General features: G+C 41.5%; 2 protein-coding genes across 5 annotated transcripts; one reads left to right on the forward strand and one right to left on the reverse strand.

Moving 5' to 3' along the window:
• Window positions 1-1,652: 1,652 nt before the first annotated feature.
• Window positions 1,653-16,658, reverse strand: LOC136443112 (DNA fragmentation factor subunit alpha-like). 3 transcript variants are annotated; one of them, XM_066440190.1, is made up of 6 exons: window positions 16,550-16,658; window positions 6,656-6,817; window positions 6,385-6,530; window positions 3,976-4,030; window positions 3,338-3,442; window positions 1,653-2,439 (listed from the first exon to the last, which is right to left on the reverse strand). In XM_066440190.1, the coding sequence occupies exons 1-6, from the start codon at window positions 16,647-16,649 to the stop codon at window positions 2,264-2,266; spliced, it is 744 nt and encodes a 247-aa protein (XP_066296287.1). In that variant the 5' UTR covers window positions 16,650-16,658; the 3' UTR covers window positions 1,653-2,263. The 3 variants fall into 3 exon arrangements, with proteins under 3 accessions (XP_066296287.1, XP_066296286.1, XP_066296288.1); XM_066440189.1 differs by lacking the exon at window positions 3,976-4,030 and having other exon boundaries at window positions 3,338-3,497; XM_066440191.1 differs by lacking the exons at window positions 1,653-2,439; window positions 3,976-4,030 and adding an exon at window positions 2,448-2,618 and having other exon boundaries at window positions 3,338-3,497.
• Window positions 16,659-16,743: 85 nt separating this feature from the next.
• On the forward strand, window positions 16,744-24,380 carry LOC136443108 (peroxisomal membrane protein PEX14-like). 2 transcript variants are annotated; one of them, XM_066440183.1, is made up of 10 exons: window positions 16,744-16,909; window positions 18,269-18,316; window positions 18,954-19,038; window positions 19,580-19,711; window positions 20,110-20,204; window positions 20,624-20,726; window positions 21,095-21,192; window positions 21,513-21,595; window positions 22,297-22,401; window positions 23,160-24,380. In XM_066440183.1, the coding sequence occupies exons 1-10, from the start codon at window positions 16,871-16,873 to the stop codon at window positions 23,452-23,454; spliced, it is 1,083 nt and encodes a 360-aa protein (XP_066296280.1). In that variant the 5' UTR covers window positions 16,744-16,870; the 3' UTR covers window positions 23,455-24,380. The 2 variants fall into 2 exon arrangements, with proteins under 2 accessions (XP_066296280.1, XP_066296282.1); XM_066440185.1 differs by having other exon boundaries at window positions 23,163-24,380.
• The last annotated feature ends 244 nt before the right edge of the window (window positions 24,381-24,624 follow it).

Genomic DNA, 24,624 nt, shown 5'->3' on the forward strand with positions numbered 1-24,624 from the left:
ACAAAATGCAAGACAGGAAGAGAGTTGGCTGGTGTAAGTAACATCAATCATACATAGCATTTACTTAGTGGACAATAGAGCTTTCTGTAGCACAATTTTGACTGCCAACGTTTTGTTAGTCCTGTTACCTCCTCCGGGCAAAAACTGGATTAAATTCTGGTTTCTTTGTAAAGAATGTGTCCCAAACGTGACTTAGCAATCAATGTCTTGAGGAAGGTATCAGAACGACTTACAAGATGTTGGCTACAAAGAACTCTATTATGTAACTTATTTACCAACATGATGAAACTATTCACAGAAGATTTCACTTGGTCAAAAAATTTGACATTTGATACCGATATCATATTACACCATGACATTAACAGGAGAGCTGAGGCTGAATGGCTGACTTGAATCATGCTGAAGATTGGATGGTGTCATAACGTCAACTCTTATAATTCTGCCGGGAACCCTAAAGCCTTTAAGTTAGTGGCATTGAATAGCCAAGTGGCTTGGCTGAAGATCGAAATGTCACGTGTTCCATTGCAGGCATCACGTTGTGTCCTTGGGAAAGGCACTTAACACGACTTTCTTTACTCCATCCAAGTGTAAAAATGGGTACCTGACTTCGGTTGGGGGGGTAAAAGGTAATAGAAGGAGGAGTATGGGCTCCGCCTTCCAATACCATGTCCAGTAGGCACAGTAGATTATGAACCCACTGCCCCTACGGCCTCAAAAAGGCTGTGGGATAAAATTTGTACCCAAATACTTCTGTATTGAAAAAGGGTGAGTCTGAAGAGATCTAAATGCAGCAACATCAGTAATCCACAAGGCATGCACACTTCAAGTAGCATCTACCAGGCCCTGTCCTATCGCTGGGAAAATAGTAGAAATCAGCCGAGGTAGTCCGCTATACAGGGTAGTCCACTATCGATAATGGAGCTTCACTGTATAGCAGACTACCCTGTATTTCTACTATTTTCCCAGCGATAGGACGGGGCCTGGTAGAGGCTACACTTCAGGTATCTAGGTGCTTGTTTTGAGAACACCATTTTGCAACGTGGTGGTCTTCGGGTTTCTGGCCTGACTACAAGAGTTAACGCTACCAACATGGCAGTGCAAAATGTCGAGACTAAGATACAACTTTTGTAACAATGTTGACAACATTTAGAACAATCTAGTGCTTTAATGAATTTTCACAAAAGCACACAGTAAATATGAAATTGTGGTAAAACCCTACCAAACTTTTTGACAAAAATGGTACATGATAACTTTCTACAGATTTAACAAACTACAACAACCTGAAAAAACAACACCTAAGCAAGTATTTCCTATGCTTTTCTTACAAGCAAATTATTTCATGAAAACTTTAAGCTCAAACTTGTACTTGTTGTTGTTTTAAACACTTTTATTCATTACAAATGGTCAAAACATGAAAAAAAAAATTGCCATTACATTAGTGGCCTGTAGTGCATTGTTGTCTGCTTTTGGATATGAAAGGAGTCAAAGTAAAAATCACTTGTTGATATTAGGAATACTCATTTTGAGTAAACACTCTCAAACGCCACAAAATTGTTAACATCTTAGGACAAATGCCAGCAAATACAAAAAACAAGGAATATTTTGTTACATTGTCTTTTTTGGGAGGTTTCAATCAAAATGGACTTTATCCCATCTGTTATTTGCCTAGCACAGTTTGCAAAAAATTCAATCTGCTTGTCCCTCACAGGCACTGAAAAGTTTACTTTTTCAGGAGCCATTGTAACTAACAGTAATTGGGATTTTGAATACTGAACTGCCCCCCTCCCCCTTCTGAACTTGCCTACCGTCTTGCATGTTATATATAACGTTATATATATACAAAAATAAACAAAATAAGCTGAAACTGCAAGAGCTATATATAAACAAACTAAGGGAGCACACAATTCCTTTCTTACAGTTTAGTATGTAATACTCTCTATTGGGGTAAGAAAATTCTTTGATACAAAACCAAAAGGAACTTGTGTGATACCACACTGAATGGCTGCAATATACTTCCCACTGCTAGGTGGCGCTGCAGTGGGAAGCATACGGTCCTAAACCTGACTAAATTTGCATCCCCCTCTTCACTGTTCATGACTGGAGTAGGTTTTCAATCTGGTTTTATGCTGACAGGCATATTCCTCTAGATTTTGCACCAAAGAACTTCATATCCCATTTATTAACCAACCTGATGAAACTATTCCTGTAGTTTGAACTATGATAATTATCCATTAGTAAGTAGGTTTTTGTGAGTAACGAAGTATCAAAGGTTCTGGGCGGCCGCCTCTCTGGCTGTCTTCTGTCGTTTGTGTTGGTGTTGTCTTCTCCTGGTCTCTGCTCTGACCTGTTCCACCAGCTGTGTGGAGTTGTTACTCGTGGTCCCTTCCGAGGCAACGACTGACATCGGCGCATCCGTTGCATCCTGGCCGTTACCCCCAGCTGAAATAAAAAGTCAGCAGATCAGTAAAGAAGACACAGAAACAGTAGCTGTTTCAAATGTTTCTGAAAGTGCAGACAGTGCAGAGAATGTGTGCTGTTAATGGAGTTGTTACTCGTGGTCCCTTCCGAGGCAACGACTGACATCGGAGCATCCGTTGCATCCTGGCCGTTACCTCCAGCTAGAATACAGAGTCGCAAGATTAGCATAGAAGTCACAGAAACAGTAGCTGCTTCAAATGTTTGTGAAAGGATACTGTCGATAGTGGAGGGAACGCATACTGTTGTTATTTATGTTCACTTCCGAGGCAACGACTGACATCAGGGCGTCTGTCACATCCTGGCCGTTACCCCCGGCTAGAATGTAGAGTCACCAAATTAGTATAGAAGACACAGAAACAGTAGCTGCTCCAAATGGTAGACAGCAGAGGGAATATGTGTAGTTAATGGACTTGTTACTTGTGGACCCTTCCGAGGCGGCGACCGACATCGGGGCATCGAACGCATTCTGGCCGCTGGATTAATAAAGAAGATGCAGAAACATTGGCTGTTCCAAACATTTTTGAAAGAGTAGAAAGGGTAGGGAATGTGTGTAGTTAATGAAGTTGTTGGTCGCAGTCTCTTCTGACTGACATTGGGCGTCAGTCGCATCCTGGCCATTACCCTCAGCTGACAGAAAGACATAGAAACAGTCAAATGAAATAAAGAGTCAGCATTTAGAAACAGAGGCTGCCTTGGAATTTTCTGGAAAAGTAGACAGTGTAGGGAATGTGTGTAGTTAATGATGTAACTTGCCGTCCATTCCGACTGACATCAGGGCAGCTGTCACATCCTGGCCTTTACCCCCAGCTGAAATAAAGAGTCAGCAGATCAGTAGAAAAGAAGTAAACAAACCCCTTACCTTCTGGTGCCTCCCGTAAGAGCTGCAGCAGCTCCACAGCCTCCTGAGTTCTCCGCCTGTCCAGCACCCTCTGCTGACACGCCTCCTGAAGCTGCTCCACCGAGCCTTTATCCAGCTCCAGCTGGGATGTCAGCTCCTCCACATCTGCATCAGACAGGAGCTGAGGGAAAGAACAAAACATAATAAATACCGGGGATCAAAAATAAATCCTGAAGTCACTTCATCTTTGTTTTGGGTTCTTTGTTGAGCCTTTATCCAGCTCTAACTGGGACGTCAGCTCTTCCACATCAGCATCAGACGAGCTGAGGGAAAGATGAAAATGAAAAAAGTTACAATAAACACGAACAGGTTAAATCACTTCCTTACTGGGATGTCAGCTTCTCCACATCTACATCGGACAGGAGCTGAGGGAAAAAAAACATAATAAATACCAGGGATCAAAATAAAACCTGAAGTCACTTCATCTTTGTTTAGGATTCTTTGTTGAGTTTTATCCAGCTCCAGCTGGGATGTCAGCTCCTCCACATCAGCATCAGACAGGAGCTGAGGGAAAGAACAAAACATAATAAATACCATGGCCCAGGGATCAAAATAAAACCTGAAGTCACTTCATCTTTGTTTTGGGTTCTTTGTTGAGCCTTTATCCAGCTCCAGCTGGGATGTCAGCTCCTCCACATCAGCGTCAGACAGGAGCTGAGGGAAAGAAAAAAATTAAAATGTTACAATACACACTAACAGCGCAGGTTAAATCACTTCTAGGTTAAGTCACTTCTTTACTGGGACGTCAGCCCCTCCAATTCTGCATCAGACAGGAGCTGAGGGAAAGAACAAAACGAAAAATGTTACAATAAACACTAAGAGCGCAGGTTAAATCACTTCTAGGTTAAGTCACTACTTTACTGCCATGGGATGTCGACTTTTCCACACCAACATCATACAGGAGCTGAAGCAAAGAACAAGAAATGTTATAATGAACATCAAGACTATAGCACAGGTGAAATCACTTCTTTGTTTAGGATTCAAGAAGCCCATTAGCCTTCACATCCTGTCAGTCAGTCTCCAGGTTCACCACACATCCTGTCACTCTACTATATTCAAATAACTACCAGGACAATCAAACACACAGACCGAAAACAATACATCCAATATTAGGGACTCCGAGGTAAAAAGCAATAATAGCCATGATATTGATAAATATCAGGGCTCGCAATACCACTTGCATATACAGATTACAGGTAGTGTAGCCCGTGTTTACACTGGAGTTAATGACCCCCTCCCCTTCTGGGGCCGGTAACTGTCGGGCTGTCTGCTACAATGTGCGATTTAGTCATGCTAACCAGTAGTGAAGGTAAAAATTGGCATTCTGCATATTTGATGCCTCATATAAAAAAGAAGAAAAAAAAGCATGACCAGGGCCTACAAATATGTTCCATAGAAACTATACATATGTGTCACTCTGTGCTTTAGTGCACACGATTCAGATGTACGTTGTCACCTCAGCCCGCTGTTTTGGTGATGTCTGTTTTTTGTTTTGTTCTATTGAGATCTCCATTAGTGTTGCATAACATAATAGAAACACTATTCTGCCTGGAGTCCACTTACATAATAAATCAAATGAAATCTAAATAACAACTAGAAAGGCAACATTTGCGAGCAAATACAGCATGTTTAGCCGTACTCCTCGCCATGCCAAAAATGGACTGTCCCCAAATAACAATGGACCATTCTAAAATACTTCCACTAAAAAAATGGATCGCCCCAGTCCAAAATTGAGTTTAAAAATAATTACTCTCTCCATAATACATAGGAACTGGAGAGGTGTATATTTGTTTAAAAAAAAGTGAACAAAGCCATGTAAGCACATATCCTATGCATTCCAATACCAAATTTGGTATGAATACCAGCACACCTGCGCCAGGAATGCAAGATAACTTGATTAACTCAATTGGCCAATCATGTGGTTGCAAGGGTCACAGGCAGGCCAGGTGCGGTTGGGGTCACTGACCTTTAGGTCATATGAGGAAAATACCCAATGTTCTCCCAAAAACACCCTGCAAAATCGTACTTTGAAGTGATGTATGCCAAAAGTGGGAATGGGGTTCTTTGACTATTTGTTCAATGTACCCCCATAGCAAATTTCAAGTCATTTGGATGTATTTCCAGAGCACAGGAGGCCGAAATGTACGTTTTTGGTCAGCAAAACCTCAATAAAATCACTTTCAAGGTCAATATCGAAAAAATGAAAAAAACGGCTGGGGGTATTTGCCAACACTACCTTTGTACTAATTTCAGGTCATTTGGTCAAAAAATGACAGAGATGAATCGATTTGAAGATTTGACAGGAGAAGAAGAAGGAGGAGAAGAAACCTGAGTAAAAACAATATGTTCAGCCATATTAGGTATGGCTAAACATAAAAACAAAATCAAATGTAATGAACTAAAAGTGAACGAGAGTTGCGCCTCTTGTAACTAAATGTAAGGCATTACACAAATATGTTTAAAACCCAACAAATTAACGAAGTATGGCCAAAGTGGGGCATACAATCATGTACTTTCTGGGTGTTCTATTGTGTACATTTAAATGAGATCCCCTAGACAGTGAAGTCTGGCATATAATGTGTTTCCTTGACCTTCTTACATAGTCTTTGTTCATGGAAAACCCCTTAGGCAATTCGTTACAAATGGGTGGAGCACATTGGCGAATATCAAGTGCTCCATGATGTTTCTGCTCCAATGAACCCATTCATGTTGTGCAAGACTTGCCAGTTACACTTAGACTGTTTTGTGTTACCCGCCATCTTGTTCAACTGACCTAGGTCACCCAAGCACACTCTTTGTTTTGGTCACCTGTCTCAGTACGACCAATCACAAGGTTTTGCCATTTTCAATGAGTTCTTACCACACAACGACATGGCATTGCGATAGTGTTATTCAATTTCAAACTTACTATGTACCGTACTACAGAAAGACTAGAAAATTGAAAATCTGACTTTGAGCGCACAGAAATCAGTTTGGGCTCCTTATAAAAGGATTGCTGAAACACCAACCTCCAGCTGAAATGGCGTGAATGACACGATGGCGGCGATGTCCTGGCGCAGCTTCCTGCAGAGCTGCCGAACTTCGTTGTCCGTGGAGAGGTCGACGATCGGCCCAGCCGTGTCAGCCTCGTCAGTACCGTCTGTCTGAGTGACATCTGTGCACAAAGTAAGAAAAATTTAATGAACAATTCACTTAGTCATTCATTAATTCATAATGATTCAAATTAAAAATTTGCCAAACAGGAGTTAGCCATCCACGGGAGCAAATTTTTGTGCTTACCGTCTGGTACTTCCGGTCTCCACTCCTGTCCTTCCGTCAGCAGCTGTACCACCGTCTGGTCCGGGATGAACTGGAAAAACTCGTTATCGGCCACGACCGTGCCATCCTCCTCCAGAACTATGCTCAGGTCTTCCTCCTCTGGAAGGTTCAGATGTTGTCTGCCTGCAAAATAACAAAGAGTGTTGACTTACAAACAAGCAACAACCACCGTGTAAACAACTTACATCAACTATTGTAGTTGCTTTCAGAACAGAACGTCATTATACTAAAGACAAGTCAAGTCTTCCTTCTCAGGCTGGTTCGAATGTTGTCTGACTGGGGAGCAAAATAAAGGAGATGAACTTCAAATCTCAAAACTAAAAAATTAGGGAAACAACCACTGTGTATATTGACTTATCAATCGCTTTCAGAACAGAACTGATCTCAAGTCTTTCTCCTTGGGCTGGTTCAAATGTTGTCTGTCTGGAAAACAAAATAAGGGAGATGGAACTTAGAAACAAGGGAAACAACCACAGTGTGTAAAGTTAATAGTATCGACTAGAAGCTTTCATAACAGTCAAGTCGCCCTCTCTGGGCAGGTTCAGGTGTTGTCTGCTGGAAGAGCATTATTAATCAGAAGATGGTACTTAAAAAGGGTAACAAGCATATGTGGACTCCCTACGAAATCTTTGCTAAAGGCTTGTGTATCGGCTGTTGTGTATACATATCGACTTATCAATAATCTCCAAGCAGATCTATCAGTGGCAAGGCAGTGTCCAAAGGGCCAACTGGTATCCAATAGGCCACTGGAAGCCTAGTAGACACGGTATTGGATTACACAATACTGGATTACACAGATTACTACCTTATACTACCAGGCTAGATGAGCAGTGGGAAGAGCGCAAGTACGCAGTATGAAAGAGACAAGATCAGAACACAACAGGCAGACGCCTTCTATCATGCAAGTGGTATCAAGGTATACACAAGTCACAAGTCTTCCGACCGTCAGAGAACATGTACACTTCAACCTTAGAATGGAAGTAGACTCGTCAGGGCTTGAAATCCATTTTTGCAAATAGGTGCACTGGTGCACCCAACCCAAAAAATTAGGTGCACAGCTCCAATTTTGGGTGCACAAGGGTGCACATGCACCCACTATTTCGAGCCCTGCTCGTGTATACGGTAGTTCTGTTCTGAAATTACATGTATTAATCATAATCTCCAACTTCGAAGCAGATCTATCGGTGGCAAGGCAGTTACAGTCAGAGATCCTATTTTTCATGACAGCCGCCCCTTGAGCATATTAAAGAACCTACCACGTAAGAGTACTAGTAGGGGTGCTTCGATTCCCTGTATTACTATGATAGTATGAGTACATGTAGATCAAACCTGCAAGTCCAGTCTTATGCATGCAGCTTGTAACTGAGCTGTATAAATCTGTTGTACATCCTGTAAGCCTTGAGGCAGTTAACTGGTTTACAAAACCAACCTGATTGACTTTTTACAAAGTTGGCTTCCATGTTAACAGAGAAACCTACTTCCCCATGACCCTATCTCATCTGTCATGTCTGTCCTCCTGCTGGCTCAGAACCAAGGAAGTCAATACCAGGAAGCCTCTAAATCTGTCACCAGCAGGAACTGACAGACTTATTTCATGTTTACTGGGATTCAGCCCAGTGAGTAACAGCTGCAGCTGCATGGCTGAACATGGCCCTTTGTTCACAACTCTGTGCTTTTTAACACTATAACTCAGGGTGACATTCAATACTAACATCATCAAAATTTTTCGTAGCATTGGGGGTTAGGTACAGACGCCAAATTTTGCATAGCACAAGATGCAGTGGAGTGCTGAAATAGATCAATGAAAATTGGCCTTCAACAACATGGAAGCAAAATGTGAATTTTTTTTGTTAAAACCATTTGCCAATTGCCAATAAGCATGACATTTTCTAAAATCAGGAAAAAATGAGTGAGCGAAACCCAGAACCAAGAAACTGAATTGTTCTGGCCTTAGTACATTTGTACGACTGTAATATTGATCTTAGATTCTAACATTACATGTACCACCAGTACTAATCCTTAAAATTACATCTCACCCAAGTTTGACATGTAGTGACTTTACATTTGGCCTGACCTGACCTGAACTCTGATAACCCCCGCTTGTCAAAGTCAAACAGGCACAGCTCATGTTACAGTCTGCCCATGAACTTAACAGGGTCCCTGCGCATATAAATAAAACCAATCGATATCCGCTGGGGGTTACTCCAGGGCGTTTGACTGGAATGGTTCAGCCTTCAGGAGGGCGGGGATCGTACATTGTACATCTAGGGTAGGGTTTGGCTGTTCAGGGCCAATGTCACACAGATTATTTCCTTGGTTTTCAGATATTTTGTGAGAAGACATTGTGAAAAACAGAGGATTGGCAGGAAAATTTGCATATGCCTGCCTGTGTTCAAGTACATGCTGGATCAGGGAATTGCACATGTACATGACGTACATGTACTGTAGCTAGGGGTTGGCTCAGATACCTTGCACGAAGACATTGGTAAAATGGAGGACCAGGAGATAAATGTGAATATGCCTAGGCTTGTCTTTATTACTTGGTCTATCAGGGGTTTAGCTGTTTAGGGGTAAGGCTGTGCCAATTTATATCCTTGCTTCTCAGACATTTTCATGTAATTTATATAGCAAGAGGACATCATTGTTTAAACAGAGGGCTGGGAGAAAAAACTCACTCCCAAAAACACAGTGTGTCCAGGTACAGACTTTCCCCATACAACTGTTTTATGTTGATATTTTTTACTGGTCAGGTGCTTACATGTACTCTGTACTCTGCTAACTTGAACCAGTGCCGGTACATACTGTGAGTTACTGAGTTTACATATATAGCACTACTTAACCTTGGTGTAAAACCGGAATGGAAGCAAAGAGAACAAACACTTATGATGAAATGAATGTTTCCAGGCTTCAGGTTTCACATGCACCAAGGATGTCTCTAGTGCATAGTTTGCTGCATGGTGTCATTTACAGTCAGACCTGCATATTGTAAAAACCATCAGGCCAACGTGACCACTTTTTGCTGGTCCCCCAGATAATGTTTCCCAATGACACAAGAATTAAGAATTCTGTCCATAGTGAAAACCCTGTCCACCCCACAAGACAAGTCTACTCTTAAGTGATTTTATTGGTTCCCCAACGAGTGGTCTTCTTGGGCAGTTTCAACTGTGCTGAGTTTATCTATTTATCTATTTTTACATAGTACTATTAAGGTATTGTTTGATAACAAAAAAAAATCGAAAAAATCTATATTTCAAAATATTCATGTAGGCACGCGTCATTCTTTAAGTATTACTATCATGTACATTCCTGCAAAGTTATATTGATGAACATCGAAGCATAAGCCAAGGAGAGCGTTTTTTCTAAAAAAAAAGGCCTTATAAATCTTGATGACGTAATCTTGGCATCATACTAATTTGCATAAATTATCACTTTGCTATAAGGTACTACCTGAAAAAAAAATTAAGGTTGAGGAAGGTTTATAAAGCTTAAGAAAGGGTTTTTTCAAATACATCCCAAAATTCCTCAGCCACCCTTAGACAATACCTTAACCTTGGTGAATTAGGTGTAAAACAGAAATGAAATCATAGAGGACATTAACACAAACGTTTCCAGGTTTCACATGCACATTTTGTATCAATGAAGTAAACATGACGACAATAGAACATCCTGTCCAGAGAGATGTCTACAGCTGCCAAGCAAAATGTTATTATTGTCTGAATCTGAGCATTACTCAGACCATCACCAACTTGGCCCATGGCAAATCTGACAACATGGCCCAACACCATGCTCAAGATCTGAACAAAAAAACATAAAACATAGCAAAAACACAGAGGGTAGTGACCATAGAAACAAAATAGCACTGATGGATTAAGCGGTAAAAACCTGTTGTCACCAGTAAATAGCTTATTTTATGGTTAGTGTGCTTTGAGGTGCCAGTTTATCTAGAGTAGATATATCATCAATAGAGACCATGTTTCTTTGTCAGACAACTTAGAACTGTTGACAACAACTTTGTAGTTTTTTGTTAGATTTTAGACTATTCTATTTACACCTGAGAGTGATATAGTCATGGAGATCAAAAGTGATCATCCTTGTGTAGGGAAATCAGTGTTCTCACCAGGAATTTTTCACAGCGTAGGGGTCAGGTACAGAAGACCAACTTTGTGCGGCGCAAGTCACTCATGGAGTGCCAAAGACATGATAACGGTTGGGAGTCTGGCATCTTTCACAAAATATTGAAATTCATAGCCAAAATAAAACACTAGTTCCTGCATTTTGAGGGATACATTTTGTGAAGTTAAGCTTTTCCTCTGTCACATCCTCATTCTAAAGCCAAATATGAACTTTTTATAAGATTTATGAAGGTTCTTCCCAGAAAGAAACACCCCTATGCTCATTGAAACACAGCATCATAGTCGACCAAGACATGGGTCCTTGCAGTAGTCTCTATCAGACTAACTACGCCAGGAGCTATAGGGATAATATTTTTGTCAGGGAAGTTGGGCCACCATAGGGCTTCATTTGCAGGCGCAGTTTGGGGGAATTAACAAACTTAACCGTGGACTGGCTCTGCTGGCCAATTCATAGTTTTTTTGCCAAATTCTACAATCTATACCCATGTAGGAAGGCCTGGTGGAGGCTAACCTTGCAGAACGAATAGGCAGATCAAGTTGGTAATATTGGTCCTGGGACACTCTAGTTGATGAGTGAGTGGGTGGATGATTGATTGAAGTAAAAGTGGGTCATGTACATGTATCTATTGTTCAAACTTTGAGTGCCACTGATGACTAAGGGCCAATTTACACACAGCTTGTCTAGATATCTGGACTGCAGATATCTGCCAGGCGACAGCTTTTTTCTGTGTCTAAACAGGAATTTTATGGTCTTACTTTAATGAGGGTTTTTTTAGATGTCGGGAAAATTTCAGCCGACCATGCCACTCTGAAGCATTCGCCCGACAACTCAGCGGGAGTCCCCGACCGCTCCAGCCGGACGTCTAAACAGAATGTGTCGCGTAGTAGACATCTGGAGGTCGGGGTTCACGCTAGTTTGCATATTTGGCGGGCGATAAAGCGGGAAAACTTCTTAGCATCAAGGATCATTTGTTCTCAAACGGACGACGGACTTCTTTCGTGATGCCAGATCGTTCGGTGGATCGGCCCTCCCCCCTCCGCCACGACAAGGGCAGCGAGTAGGAACGCAGCGTTGATTCTGACCGGTCACTGTCGTCTTCCCCGGTATTTCAAACGCCTCTTACGCATAACCCTTGCTTGCTGCCTCATGTTTAGCCACACGCGAGTCAGATAAAGAAAGAATACCATATTCATCATTTTGACGCCATTTTGATACGCGTGCTAAAGGTTAAATAGGGTCACGAGTGCAATCAGCGCGCTGCGTGAGTCCTGCGGTACTTCCTGTCGGTGTGTATAAATGTGTCCAGATATCTAAGGCTCAGATGTCGGCGGATTTTTAGATATCTGAAAAAACTCTGTATAAATTGGGCCTAACAAAGCTCTGCACATACTAGTAAAATGTTCCAGGCCTCAACATGCCTTATTTTTTCTACGCGTGTATAAACAGAAAACAATTAGGCCATGTGAAATACCAGTGTTGATAAGGCCTTGCAAAATAATTGTTGTGTTTCAAATTACAGGCTGGAAAAAAAGGTTGGTATTTAGTATATACTATTACTACTAATACTATAGGACTTTTTTCTGTTTTTAGATTTCGGCTGGCAGCATTACATATGTATTACATATCTACAGGGTGTGAAAATAAAAGGGACAGTCTTTATTATTTTATATCACTTTTTCTATTGTAACAGAGCAGAGGCCTTAGACCTCCTCTCTCCCCCTACTTTGTCCCTGATACTAGACTAGTGACAGGGTTATCTGAGGGCAAACCCATTGTAAGTTGAAGTTGAAATAACCATTTATGTCATACCAGACATACATGTACACATACTAAACCACAACAAGGGTGATGATACTAACTGGTACCACACATGTACATGTAGCGATGTACATACTGAACCAGCACCAAACTAGCCTGAATACAACATCCTCCGTAGTGACTGCTGGCTCAATGCCTTTTCGCCATGGTTAAGCAAGCGAAAAGCACTAAGCCAGCGGTCACTACGGAGGATGGTCCGTGGTTAGCAAGCAAAAAGCATTGCGCCAGTGGTCACTACTGAAGATGGTACTCAGGCTAGTTTGGTGCTGGTTCAGTATGTACATCGCTACACGTACATGTGTGGTACCAGTTAGTATCATCACCCTTGTTGTGGTTTAGTATATGTACATGTATGTACTCAGGCTAGTACTGTACTACTGTAGTACCGAACTAGAACAAGGGTCAGATCATCATACTGGTATGCTGGTTCACCACCTGAAGGGTGTCAGAACCGGAAATAGTCATCTGAAACCTACAATTTGTAGGGAAAAACTCAGACAGCTCCAAGGCAGGTTGCAAATGAAGCAACCAACAGATTCTAAACCCTACAAAAAAGCTGCCGATGAAGAAAGCGACAAACAAGCAGAGACCTGCTATACTAACTTCTGCTTGAGCTAGTAACACTACTGGGTCATGTCCTTGGACAGGAATTATGGCTGGAATCTGTGTCATGTTTGTAAGATAACTTTTAACCAAGGCCTGGGGAGGGCTTTGACCTCTTTTCCTGAACCCATCCCTCTATGACACTCTCTGTAATTAGCCTAGATATGTCTTTACACTACACAGCGCTGTAAATTGTGAAATAGTCCCAGTGGTTTTATGTTCTTGGCTATAGTGGTGAGCTCTCACTGTGAACTCATCACCCCACGAACATGTGCTCTGTCTTCCTTTGAATTCCTTGGTCGTCTATTATCTAGCCCCTCCAGGCATGAATGCACAATAAAGGTCTTTCATTCATTCATTCATTCATTATCTTACTGCACAGTTGTGTCCACACAAACCTGTACCTCAAAACACTGTAAATGCCTGCTCTCCCCTCTAAACATGAAATTAAGTAGAAGTAGTCTGAACTTTCACACAGCCAATATAGAACGCCTTTAGTAGATTCTACATGATGTACATATATATATCAGAACAATGATCGGAAGATGCATGTATCCTTTTTCAGTCAGTTAAAACATGGACAAATGCCTGGTACAAATACCTAGGGGGTAGAGTGTTTGTCTGCAGATCCGGAGGTCACGGGTTCAAAGCCCGGTTGGGTCTGGTCATCGTTCGTTAGTTCATGCCCTTGTATTAATGCCTGGTAGCACATACATATAAGGCAGCAAGGTTCCTTGCTGTTTCACTTTCAGTAGCAGGGCATACTTTTACAGAGAGGGGTTGCTAGCCCTTCCCCTTTTAAGCTCAAGGCATCTCCTCAAACACAGGACCTCCATTATAGTATTTATACATCCCTTCCAAAAGAAGGTGCGGCCCCAACCAAGATACAAAAGAATACTAGTAATTTATAAAAAAACTGGAACATACTGCTTTTTCTTCACTCAGCACAGGATTCTAACTACCAGTAGACTTAAACTTAAATATTTTTTTTTTCTCTTTCAGCAGGACTGGTTGCCTTTCCTACCCTTTTTGATCATTGTAATTAAAGCTGAGAAATTGTGAAAAGCACTTATCTACCTGCTTATTTTGGACATAACCTGGGTGCCATCCTTCGCAGTAACCTGGTTACCATAGGCTCGATCTTTTCTACGGATGATGGTAAGACCAGTGTTTCCGCCAGACTGACTGCCATTCGCAGTGATATTTTGCTGTTTCCCGCATTCCGGGAGGCAAAATTGTTGAGTAAAGATATGTTTAATGCATCCACATTTACACCGAGGAGGGCTAGCAGAATTTTTCCCACCACGCATATACAAATTAAGCAGATGTTGTTATACTAGAAGATTGTAACATTCTCAAGTCAAGTGAACATCTTTATTTGTCGGTAGGGGCTTGTTCAGCTGTATGGCACTTTTCAATAGTCTAACTACGCTGGCTACTTTAATTTGCCAGGGGAGTTTCGCCACCATAGGGTTCCTAAGCCAGTGGGGGGGGGGGGGGGGGGTGTTTCCTGCAGACTGACTCTCCTGGCAAATTATTCTCCCTAGGAAGGCCTCACTACCTTAGGAAGACCTGGTGGAGGCTACCTTTCAACGAGGTCATGCTCCAAACACAATTCTTCTGACCAACAAAACTAGGCTGTTTTGGAACATCACAATCTTCCCTTGCAACCTCTGCTATCAAATCTTGTTTGGTTCAATAATAGCTATGTGTAATGTATTGCCAATTCTAGTTCCTAAGCAGCCCCAAGACCTACAGGCTTGCTGAGGCTAAGAAAAATTTGTCTCCAATGGTTGCATAGACCGTATCCAACTGGCAGAATTTTTATAGCAACAGGGTGCCTGACAACTTCCCTGGCTGACTGCAGCTTCTCTGGCTAGCTTGTACGATTCTAGTACCGTGGAGATCTGCTTGGAGATTAAAGAAAATTTACTCTCCAAGTAGAGGCGGGCTATATATTTCGTCCCGTTTTCTATATATGTTTGGCTTGCTGACATCAAGAAAACGGAACAAAATGAAAAGAAAAAAAACTTGATAAAAACGCCTAAAACATGTAAAAAAACAGCCGGAGCCCAACCTCTGACTGGAAAGTATTTAAAGAAAAATCTGCCTGCCTCCTCAGGCTTTCATACAAAAGGAGTGTCATCACACGACATCAGTCGATTTTTGTACCCTTTTGTCAAAACATGTTACATATGGTCATCACCATATGTAACATGTTTTGACAAAAGGGTACAAAAATCGACAAGAAAGCTGCCATTATCTTACAAATTTCCTGTAGACAATCACAGAGAGATTCAGTCAACAGCGCGGATGATGCGAAACAATGTGTGCCATGTGTAAACATGCCCAGTTCCTGGGACAAACAACAGGTCATATTCGGGGCTCAAAATACAATTTTTTCTGTGTACCTGCCCAATTCCTGCACCACACAAGTTTTATCTGCACCACTCTCATTTTCTTTGACATTCAGTCCATCTAAAAACATGTTTTGAAAATGTTTCTAGTGGCACCATTTTGGGTTTGTTATATGTTGTATGATTTAAAAAAAATATTTTGAACCCAGGATGTTGTATAATATTATATGGCCTTGAGAGAACCAGTCCAAAAGGACGACCACCAGACGTACAAAATGTGACCCTAGTTTCAGTGCATGGTTTTATTATGAAAAAGGAGGTTTTGGACAGTTAAAACTCATTGTTATGAACGGATCGTTATGAACCAGTGAAGGGTTCGGTGCAGGTACAGTACTATCAAACAACAAAGCTCCAGTTTTCTGCATACACAGGTGGCGTTTCGAGCCGCGTTAATACAATTTGTACATTATGTTCATCAGCGAGGTTAACTGTCGGCATATTAGGGAAGCAAATGAAGTAGAATTTTTCGGTTCCATTCCCTGGCGTATCGCCAGAAAATCCTGAATCCGCCGTTGCCATATTTTTATTTCCTGCTGTGCTGTTGACTGCACGGTGCTGCGTGCCGTACTGCGTGAAAATACGATTCACGCAGACGACAGAGAAACAAACAACATCCACAGCCACAGCCACAGGCTGTTCGTACACATATGTTAGATATCTCCCCGGCGTCGCGTAGCTACATTTCCCCTATATCTACACTGCGTAGCTGAACTAGAGGAGGGAAGGATTTTGTTATCGACTAGCGCGACTGCGGGGTGAACAACCTCAGCGCGTGGGGTCAATAACCTCCCCTCCTCGGAAAGCGTCTGTCGCCAGATGATCTAACCGTGCCATGGCCGTGCCTTTTGTTACACGGATTTCAGCGCGAGGTGGCGGTGCTTACCTTTGCTCTTGAGCTCGTGAAGCGACCTGGCGACCACGCCGACCTTGACTTTCCTCTCACCGTCCCACACACGGAAGGCCTTCCCCTGTGCCGCGTACATCTCGCTGGCGCCCTGGCGGGGTACAGTTTGCCTGGTTCAACCGAGGGCAAAGCGCCAGATATTCAAGTCGCGTGAGGAACAGCTCCAGCGGGAAGGCTCCAACCCGGAAGTGACATACGGGCATACATTATAAACTCCGCTTTGATTGGTTGAACGTGTACACACTGACCAATCAGAGGCGGGATTACAATGTTTGTTGATCCCAGCATGCAATTTCCAAGATGGCAGCCCCGGAGTCGAAAAGTTCGCCAAAAGACGAGGTTAGTTTCGTTAGATTTGAACCGTGAAAAACAACAGAAAACAGGGAATGTCGCCCCATGCATTAAATTTACATGTTCATATCTACCTTCTAAGGAAGTAGCCGAAGTGATGAATGCTTATGTTGAGTGTAAGTTTGGTGGTTCGGCCGCGAAATATGCTACTGCGAGCGTGAAAAACAAGGACCGTCGATCGATCACACTGTTCAAGGCAGTGGGGCACGTTGGAAAGAAAAGAAAGTCATCAGAAGCACATTTGCTCTTAGGCTCTCATAGTCATAAGATGATCACTAAACGCACGTGGCGACGCCCACTTTGCATGGTCCACATGAAGTTTATGAAATAAACAACTTAGTGGGTCATAGGTCAACCTTAGTTGTGTCCCTTTCCAACAAAATTTCGTCACTCTTTCAAGCTACAAAATCTCTTTCTTTGAATATATTTTCAATGTCAGAAAAAGGCGATGGCAGACTTCACCCCCTCTGGCCATAGTTCAGACTGAGGCTGCACTGTGACATGTTGCAGAACATATTAAACCGTTATAAAAACACCCACAGACACACACACACACACACACACACACACACACACACACACACACACACACACACACAGAGCCCTATATGTTCTGACATCACTACGTTTCAACCCTATCGACAGTATGTTGTTATTGTAACAATCTGATCTTGCTTAGGACTGGTTGTCTTGGTGTTTTCTAAGTAGCTTACAACCTTTCAGCACTGAAATGGCATAATTATTGTTACGAGAAGCTCTCACCGACTAAGTCAAGGCGAGTTTCAGTTTACCATTTGATGTGACATTTATCACTGCAGACGATGATGTACAAGTCATGTCAACCTCTAGTTCAAGAAATATAGTCAGTAATGAGACCTAAGAAAAAGGGATACAGATACCTGTACAGATTCAAGCTGCAGTTGATGGTTACTGATTCTAGTCTAACCCGACACTACTGTAAGTATAACGAAGGCTACGTAGTTAAAAGCTGCAATGGTCGGCTGCTGTGACTCTAACCAAACTCCCGGCAGTGTACTGCTAACTTTATCATCTTTGTGGGAGGCGGTCCCCGAGCATTTTCGTGGTGGTTTTCAGTTTATAGTGAAAGGGTTACTGCAAAAACAGCAAACTTTGATTTAAACTAATCTTCAAGCAGATCTAACGCTTACGGTTGCAAAGAATGTATCCAACTGGCAACCCGGGTTGCAATAAAAACTCCTTTTGCCAGGTGGATACGGTCTTTGCAACTGTTAGATCTGCTTGGAGATTAACATCAAACCACTGTGAACTTAAATGCATTTACAGTAGCAACGTGAAACAGTTGTTGTTTTTCCTGTCTTTCAACAGGGTTCTCCCTCGGAGGCACCCCTGAACCCTGAGCCAAGACAGCAGATGGTGTGTATCAACCTGACGTAATCAGACAATTTGGAATTTTGAAACCTTACAAATGCTATTTTTACTTCGCATGGTGGAAGGCAATGATTTTGTTGCTGTTTGTGATTGGGTGCGTTTATTTGTGGACAGCTTAACCCAGGATGCTGTGAATGGATATTTATGACAAGTGGAAATTTAGTAGAAATTTAGGACTTTTTACCCTTTTGGAACTTTATTTTTCCATACTTTCAAAGTCAAATTTAAACTGGAAAGAAATGGAACTTCGGGACATTTTGCAACTTTTGCGTTGCTTGTTGATATTCTGACAAAAAACTATACTGAATGCCATCGACACAGTTGAAAATGTCCATTGTATAATAAGGAGAGCTAAAGCTACCAGAATGCCAAGAACTCTGCAAAACGTTGTTTACTTTAGCTAGATATGCAATTGTATTTTCAGTTCTCATGATCCAGACCATGTCTTAACTATAACAGTGTGACAGGCTGAATTAAAGTTCTAAACAGGAACTATGCGGCTTCAGATATCTTACTGAGCGATGACTTCAGTGCAAAATAAAGATGTCAGTGAGCTGAGAAATAAATCCACTCTACTTATGCAGACCATGTTTTAACGTTCCTGATCCTCTCCTTGTTACAGATTGAGACTGCAGTGAAATTTCTACAGAACCCCAGAGTCAGACAGAGTGCATTCACACAGAGGAGAGCGTTCTTACAGAAAAAAGGTTGGTGTTTCATTGGCAACACAACTAAAATATCATAAGCAACTTCTAGAACAAAGGGTGTTTGTTATTTTTTCACCCCAAGGATTGCTTTTGCCATGTCTGTGTGTACATGTGTGTGTGTCTGTGTGTGTGTGTGTGTGTGTGTGTTTGCGTGTTTGTGTGTTTATATGCGTGTGTCTGTTTATGTGCATGTGTTTCTAAAGGGGAAAGGGGATGAAGTTTGCCATATCTGATTTTGCCTGTTGGACTGGAAGGACCACAAAACAGTATGGATAAAGGTGAAGTCTGACATCTCTGAATGCCTTAGTTGTTGAATTGTATGAGCTGCAGTTCCCAAAATGATCTACAGGGGGTGCTACAGATTAGCTCACAAAAAAAACACACTCATTTACAGCAAGGAGGTTTTATAATATATATATAAAACCTCCTTGTTTACAGAGATCCATGTGTAGTATGTAAGGTATTAGAAACAACATAAGACATGTCTAAGGCATGCTATTGTCATTGATAGTTAATGTTAATCATTTAAATACTTTTCCAGGGTTGACAAATGAAGAAATCCAGTTGGCAATAGAGAAGTCAGGGACAGCTGCAGATGAGACCAACCCTCCGCCCCCACCTCCTGCACAAGTGGTACAGTCCACAGCCCCTGTAGCTTTACAACCACCTGTTAGTAAGTACGGTAAATCACTTTAATATAGCGGCAGGAAAATATAGCGATTTTGGGGAAAATGGAGTAGGTCACGGCACTTCATTTTAACGGTTTGAACAAACATTACTATCTCAAATACTAGTGATCAAATATTAGAGATGATGAAATTTTAGCGGTTGACTAGTGATCGTTAAATCAGCTAAAATTAACTTACAGTTGACAAATCAAGAATTACAGTACTGTAAATCATAAAATATTTGTGGTGGTTTTATGTTTTGTTTCACAGAAGGGTGCCTACTAAATAGACAGTCGTATTATTTCTGTCTCTATAAAGATCCCCCGAGAAATTCTTTACAATTCAACCATATTTCAGTCCAGATACAGATAACAAACAAGTTGTGGTTTCACACTCTTCACAGTAGTTCCAGTTTCTCCATGGTCCAAATGGCGGGACATGGGAGCTGTTATCGTGTTGGTGGGAGGGGCGCTGTATGGCCTGTACAGACTCTTCCAGGTATGTCTGTCTCTTTCTTACTGTTCCTTTGGAATGTTAAATTGGATAAATGTTTCCAATGTCTTTAGAAGTTGAAGATTAATGATAGTAGAGATTTAGCCCAGAGGTAAACCTGTTATCCTCAACTAAAGTGAAGCATGATGCTTTTGCAAGTAGCTAGTAGTGGTGAGTACAGCTTTGTTTCAGCTTGCATTTTCAAACAAGCATACAGGATCACCTTATCCATAAGTGTGCTGGGTTCTTTAACATGCAGAGGTGTGATGCCTGAAGTTCCCTGATGTCTGCTTTACATCCTCATCTAAAAGGACGCCACAGGGACACGTCAGAGATATACCAACATTTACATAAGTTTAAAACATATGCTTTATCTATCTTGATATTAGAGTGAAAGTTATCGCTGCTGATGTTGACTGTTGCAGGCATACTTGGTACCACTGTGGAAGAGCAGCCATGAAGAGAGACAGAGACTGGAGAGGATAGAGACTGCTGTGACTGAGCTCAGCGCTTCTGTTAACAAAACAGGTCAGGATAAAACTACAAGTTGTCTCTTGCCGGCGATTTGTGTTTTAATGTGTTTCCATTGGTTGGAATTGAAAGATCTGTGATATTGCAAAAAATTAAGTCAATGTGAGAGGACCCTCATATACAAATGTATGGCCTCAGTCGGTCACTATCTATTGACCATGGCAAAATCGCACAACAGCTTTTATACTTGTCAGTGACAATTACATTTTTTAAAGGAAAATAAGAATTCTTTGCTGCCCTATAACAATAAGTATATATAAGACTATGGCTAGAAGCAACAGTAGTATAATACTTTTACAAGTGTACAAGAGAGCCTGCATAATTGTTCATTACTGATGCCATGTATTACTGTGTCCCTGCTGTAGTTGGGGAGTTACAGACCTCCGTGGGTGTGGTACAACAGACCCTGACTAAGCAGGGGGACAGGGTGCAGGAGATCTCCATGGACCTGACTGCAGGGAAGGTAGGGAAACACATGTACAGTATCAGGAATATATGTATGTTCTCCAAGCAGAGGTTCAGTCGGATGGGCTAGGACTAGGAGCGTCTGGGATTTTTAACGTTTATCTCCCTTGAGGGGCTGCTTGGAGAATATCAGTAATAGACATCAAGATTGGTGTGGCATTGCAGTGATACATACTAGAAATCTGACACATCATATCTTGCCCTGACTGTATGTTCCGAGTGGTACTGAGTTGAGAGGAGAAAGGTCCCCTGTACTTATGTCCAACTCCTTGACTGTGTCGTATTCTCATCTCTGATTGCGAAGTTTTTATTCCCCAGTCCACCGCGCGAGTGTTTGAGAGCCAGAGTGTGAGTGAGCTGAAGGCTGAGATCACCTCCCTTAAGGGACTGCTACTCAGTAGGTACGTCTGACTTCCTTTAAGAGACTCTTGAAGTAACGGAAATGAACTAAACGAACGGACACGGACCATGAACTAGCTTTCGCCCTACTTTATGTTGTATGTTGTAGAAATTGTATATTGCTGTACCATAAACATGTAATGATTTATGTTGATCGAGTTATTAGGACTCAAATGACTGTGTATCTCTGTTATATTGTATCTGACCCTTACCTCTTCCCTCATGACCTCAATGAAAAGCGGTATGCGTGCCGATTTGAGCTTATCATGAATAAACAAAGGTTCAAACAAACAAACAAACAAACAAACAAACGTCAGCCCGGAATAACTCCAGGACCTGTATTTATGGGTATTTTGTTTGGATTTGTATAAGAAAGAAGAACTAGGCAGAAGCTAAGGGATATTGTTATTAAACCCCTGTTGAGCTCAAAGCTTTCCAGGACATTATATACAAAACACTTTCCTATCGTTCATTACAGCAACTGTGTTTCAAACAGATCCTATGCACTGGATGTCTGTTATGATATGTTGAATGGCCAGCAAAAATTAAGTACCAGAGACAATTCAAGGACGACAACCAAAATGATTGTGTATTACTAACTTCTTCCAGTCTGAGAGTACAATGAACTCAGTCCTGGCAAGTTGTGTGTAACAGAGTTTATGCTTAATGCTTATAATTTTTATTTTTTACCTTTTCTCCTCAGACACCAGTTCCCCCCGACTCCCTCTCCAACTCCCATCATCCCCTCCTGGCAGATGGAGACCGTCGACGCCGCCTCGTCCTTGAGCGGCAAGGTCACCACAACCAGGTATCAATCTTAACCACTCATGTATCTGTATCTGTGTCTATATAGCCGGTATATCTGCCCTTCGGTGTAACACCAGCTTCGCAGGCACATGGTGCGGAAGCAGCTGGTCATAAGAGTATTACACTGAACGGCCTGTCACACCTAGTTGTTGAAAACTTGACTGCAACCGTTCTTTAAAGCTATTTAGTGAGGATGCTCCTTCAGTACTTGATGTCAGAGTTCTATTCTATACTATGCTTCTCGGAAAATACAAATTTTTAAACATATCAATCCTTGGTTGATAACTCTGGTACTTAAAGGATGACTATTTCTTGTCCATTTCTTACCTGGTAGCTAGCTGGTCGCCTTCTTTTGCATGAGGATGTTCATGGTAAAGCACCGAGGTCCAAAGACAAAATCTCTCAATTCCATATGCGGAACCTCTGGGTTTAGGAACCGTTTCTTGTCCAGTTACCAAATAACTGATCTTGTTTGCTTACTGTACATAAGAAATGTTGTAACTGTAAATCATGCCTTTGTTTTGTTTGCAAATTCATGCCCATAGGATAATTGCAAGGGTAACAATGGTAACAAGTGTCTATTCTATGCATCTAACTAATATTTCTACATGCAACATTACTGGGGGGTTTGACTTCTTCTTTTGAGGCAGTGGCTTAATTCATCGCTCTTGTAGCTGCAATAACTAGTTAATGATTGTGTGGCTTTATTGTGATTTTATTACTGAAATAAACCAGTCATTTATTTATTCATTCAACCAGCAGCGAAGTCTCCCCAGCAGAAACCGTGTCTCCTGTCAAAGACGCTGACTCAAACAGCGAGCTAGAAAATCTGGACGTTTCTCAGAATGGGAAAACTGTTTCCACGTCCGAGAGTAGCGAAGACACAAGCTCGAGTATCGTTCACGTCAGCAACCCGCTGGACGAACTGTCCAGTGGGGAGGAGATGGAGGCCAAAGGTCAGCTGGAGGGCAAAGTTCAAGAGGAAGAGGACACAGCAGAGGTCAATCAGGGGGAGGAAGACAATGTGGAAGAAACTGAAATGAAGCAAGTTTAGCGTTGTGCTGATGAAGTGATGTCTGATCCCGCATGTTATTCACGTACTGGAAACAAATCATTCATTAGGCATGGCTTGAAATTATACCACCTGAATGTGAAGGTAATATTGAAGCTGTGTATTTCTGATATCTACCTGCACCATTTCAGGTATTCAAATGATTAAAGAATGAAAAGCAGTCTTTGTGTCAAAAGGGAGTAATTTGTATACACCTTGTGCTTTTTTCTATTCAATGTACATTTTCATATTTTTAATGACTATTGAATGTTTTTTCTTGATGAGCTTGCTTCAAGACATATTCCCCATAGAAATCTTCTCCATTCTCATTGTTAAATTTGCATTAGAATTTATAAAAAGATTAAGTTGATTTTAGATTTTGTAAACCCCATATATCTGAAAGGCCGGCAGTCTTTGAAAAGCCTAACTATCCTATTTACTGCAATTTTGTTTTAATCTGCTAGGGGGCACTACTGTCCTGCCAGAGGATGCTGCTATTATAAATATCTGACTCTATTGAAAACAATCAGACTTTCGTGAGCAATATATTTGATCAGACTACATCAGTTCTTTCCCTTGTTTCTGGGAATTTATCAGACAATGAAATTGGTTGTTTGGTTGCATTGATTCCAACCTGTATCATGTATAAAATGCAAAGGTGTTGGCAAACTTTAGCAAAACATCTCAGCTCAACACCCAGAATTATTTGATATCATATTGAAAGCTACCTTGATCATTGGAATCTTAGAACTGAAACATCATTTGGCTGTATGATTGTGCAATTACTTGTATGTATACGTTTTGTACCTTTCAACCCTATACTCAAGTTTTTTTAAAAGATACATGCAATGTACAAGTAAGAACTACTGTCTAGTATCTAAGTGTTGAGCAAAATGTTGCTGAAAAACCAATAAAGAAATTTGTCTGTACCTTGTCTCATATTGCCAATAATTTTCTCCTGTATACGCAGACACTTGTTACAGCTAATTGAATGGTTATTATTGTTATACCTGTAGTACTACATTTGTACAAGATCTCCTTTGCTTGAAAAAATAAAATTCATCCCAAGGCTGTGAATGATTGCCATCAACTGCTGAACTCCAGATGTGACCAGCTAACTTTTTTTTTTATCCAGCCCATTATGATGTGTACAACTTATCCTCAGGCAAATCA

The sequence above is a fragment of the Branchiostoma lanceolatum genome, chromosome 10 (assembly GCF_035083965.1).
Source record: "Branchiostoma lanceolatum isolate klBraLanc5 chromosome 10, klBraLanc5.hap2, whole genome shotgun sequence".
In the NCBI taxonomy this organism is placed as follows: Eukaryota; Metazoa; Chordata; class Leptocardii; order Amphioxiformes; family Branchiostomatidae; genus Branchiostoma; species Branchiostoma lanceolatum.

Coding starts and splice junctions, on each gene's coding strand:
- LOC136443108 (XM_066440183.1), top strand. CDS start 16,871: ATGGCAGCCCCGGAGTCGAAAAGTTCGCCAAAAGACGAG. Junction 21,193..21,512: donor TGGACCTGACTGCAGGGAAG/GTAGGGAAACAC, acceptor TTTATTCCCCAG/TCCACCGCGCGAGTGTTTGA. Junction 21,596..22,296: donor AAGGGACTGCTACTCAGTAG/GTACGTCTGACT, acceptor TTTTCTCCTCAG/ACACCAGTTCCCCCCGACTC.
- LOC136443112 (XM_066440189.1), bottom strand. CDS start 16,649: ATGTACGCGGCACAGGGGAAGGCCTTCCGTGTGTGGGACGGTGAGAGG. Junction 6,818..16,549: donor TCACGAGCTCAAGAGCAAAG/GTAAGCACCGCC, acceptor GTTATTTTGCAG/GCAGACAACATCTGAACCTT. Junction 2,440..3,337: donor CTTACGGGAGGCACCAGAAG/GTAAGGGGTTTG, acceptor TTTTTATTTCAG/CTGGGGGTAACGGCCAGGAT.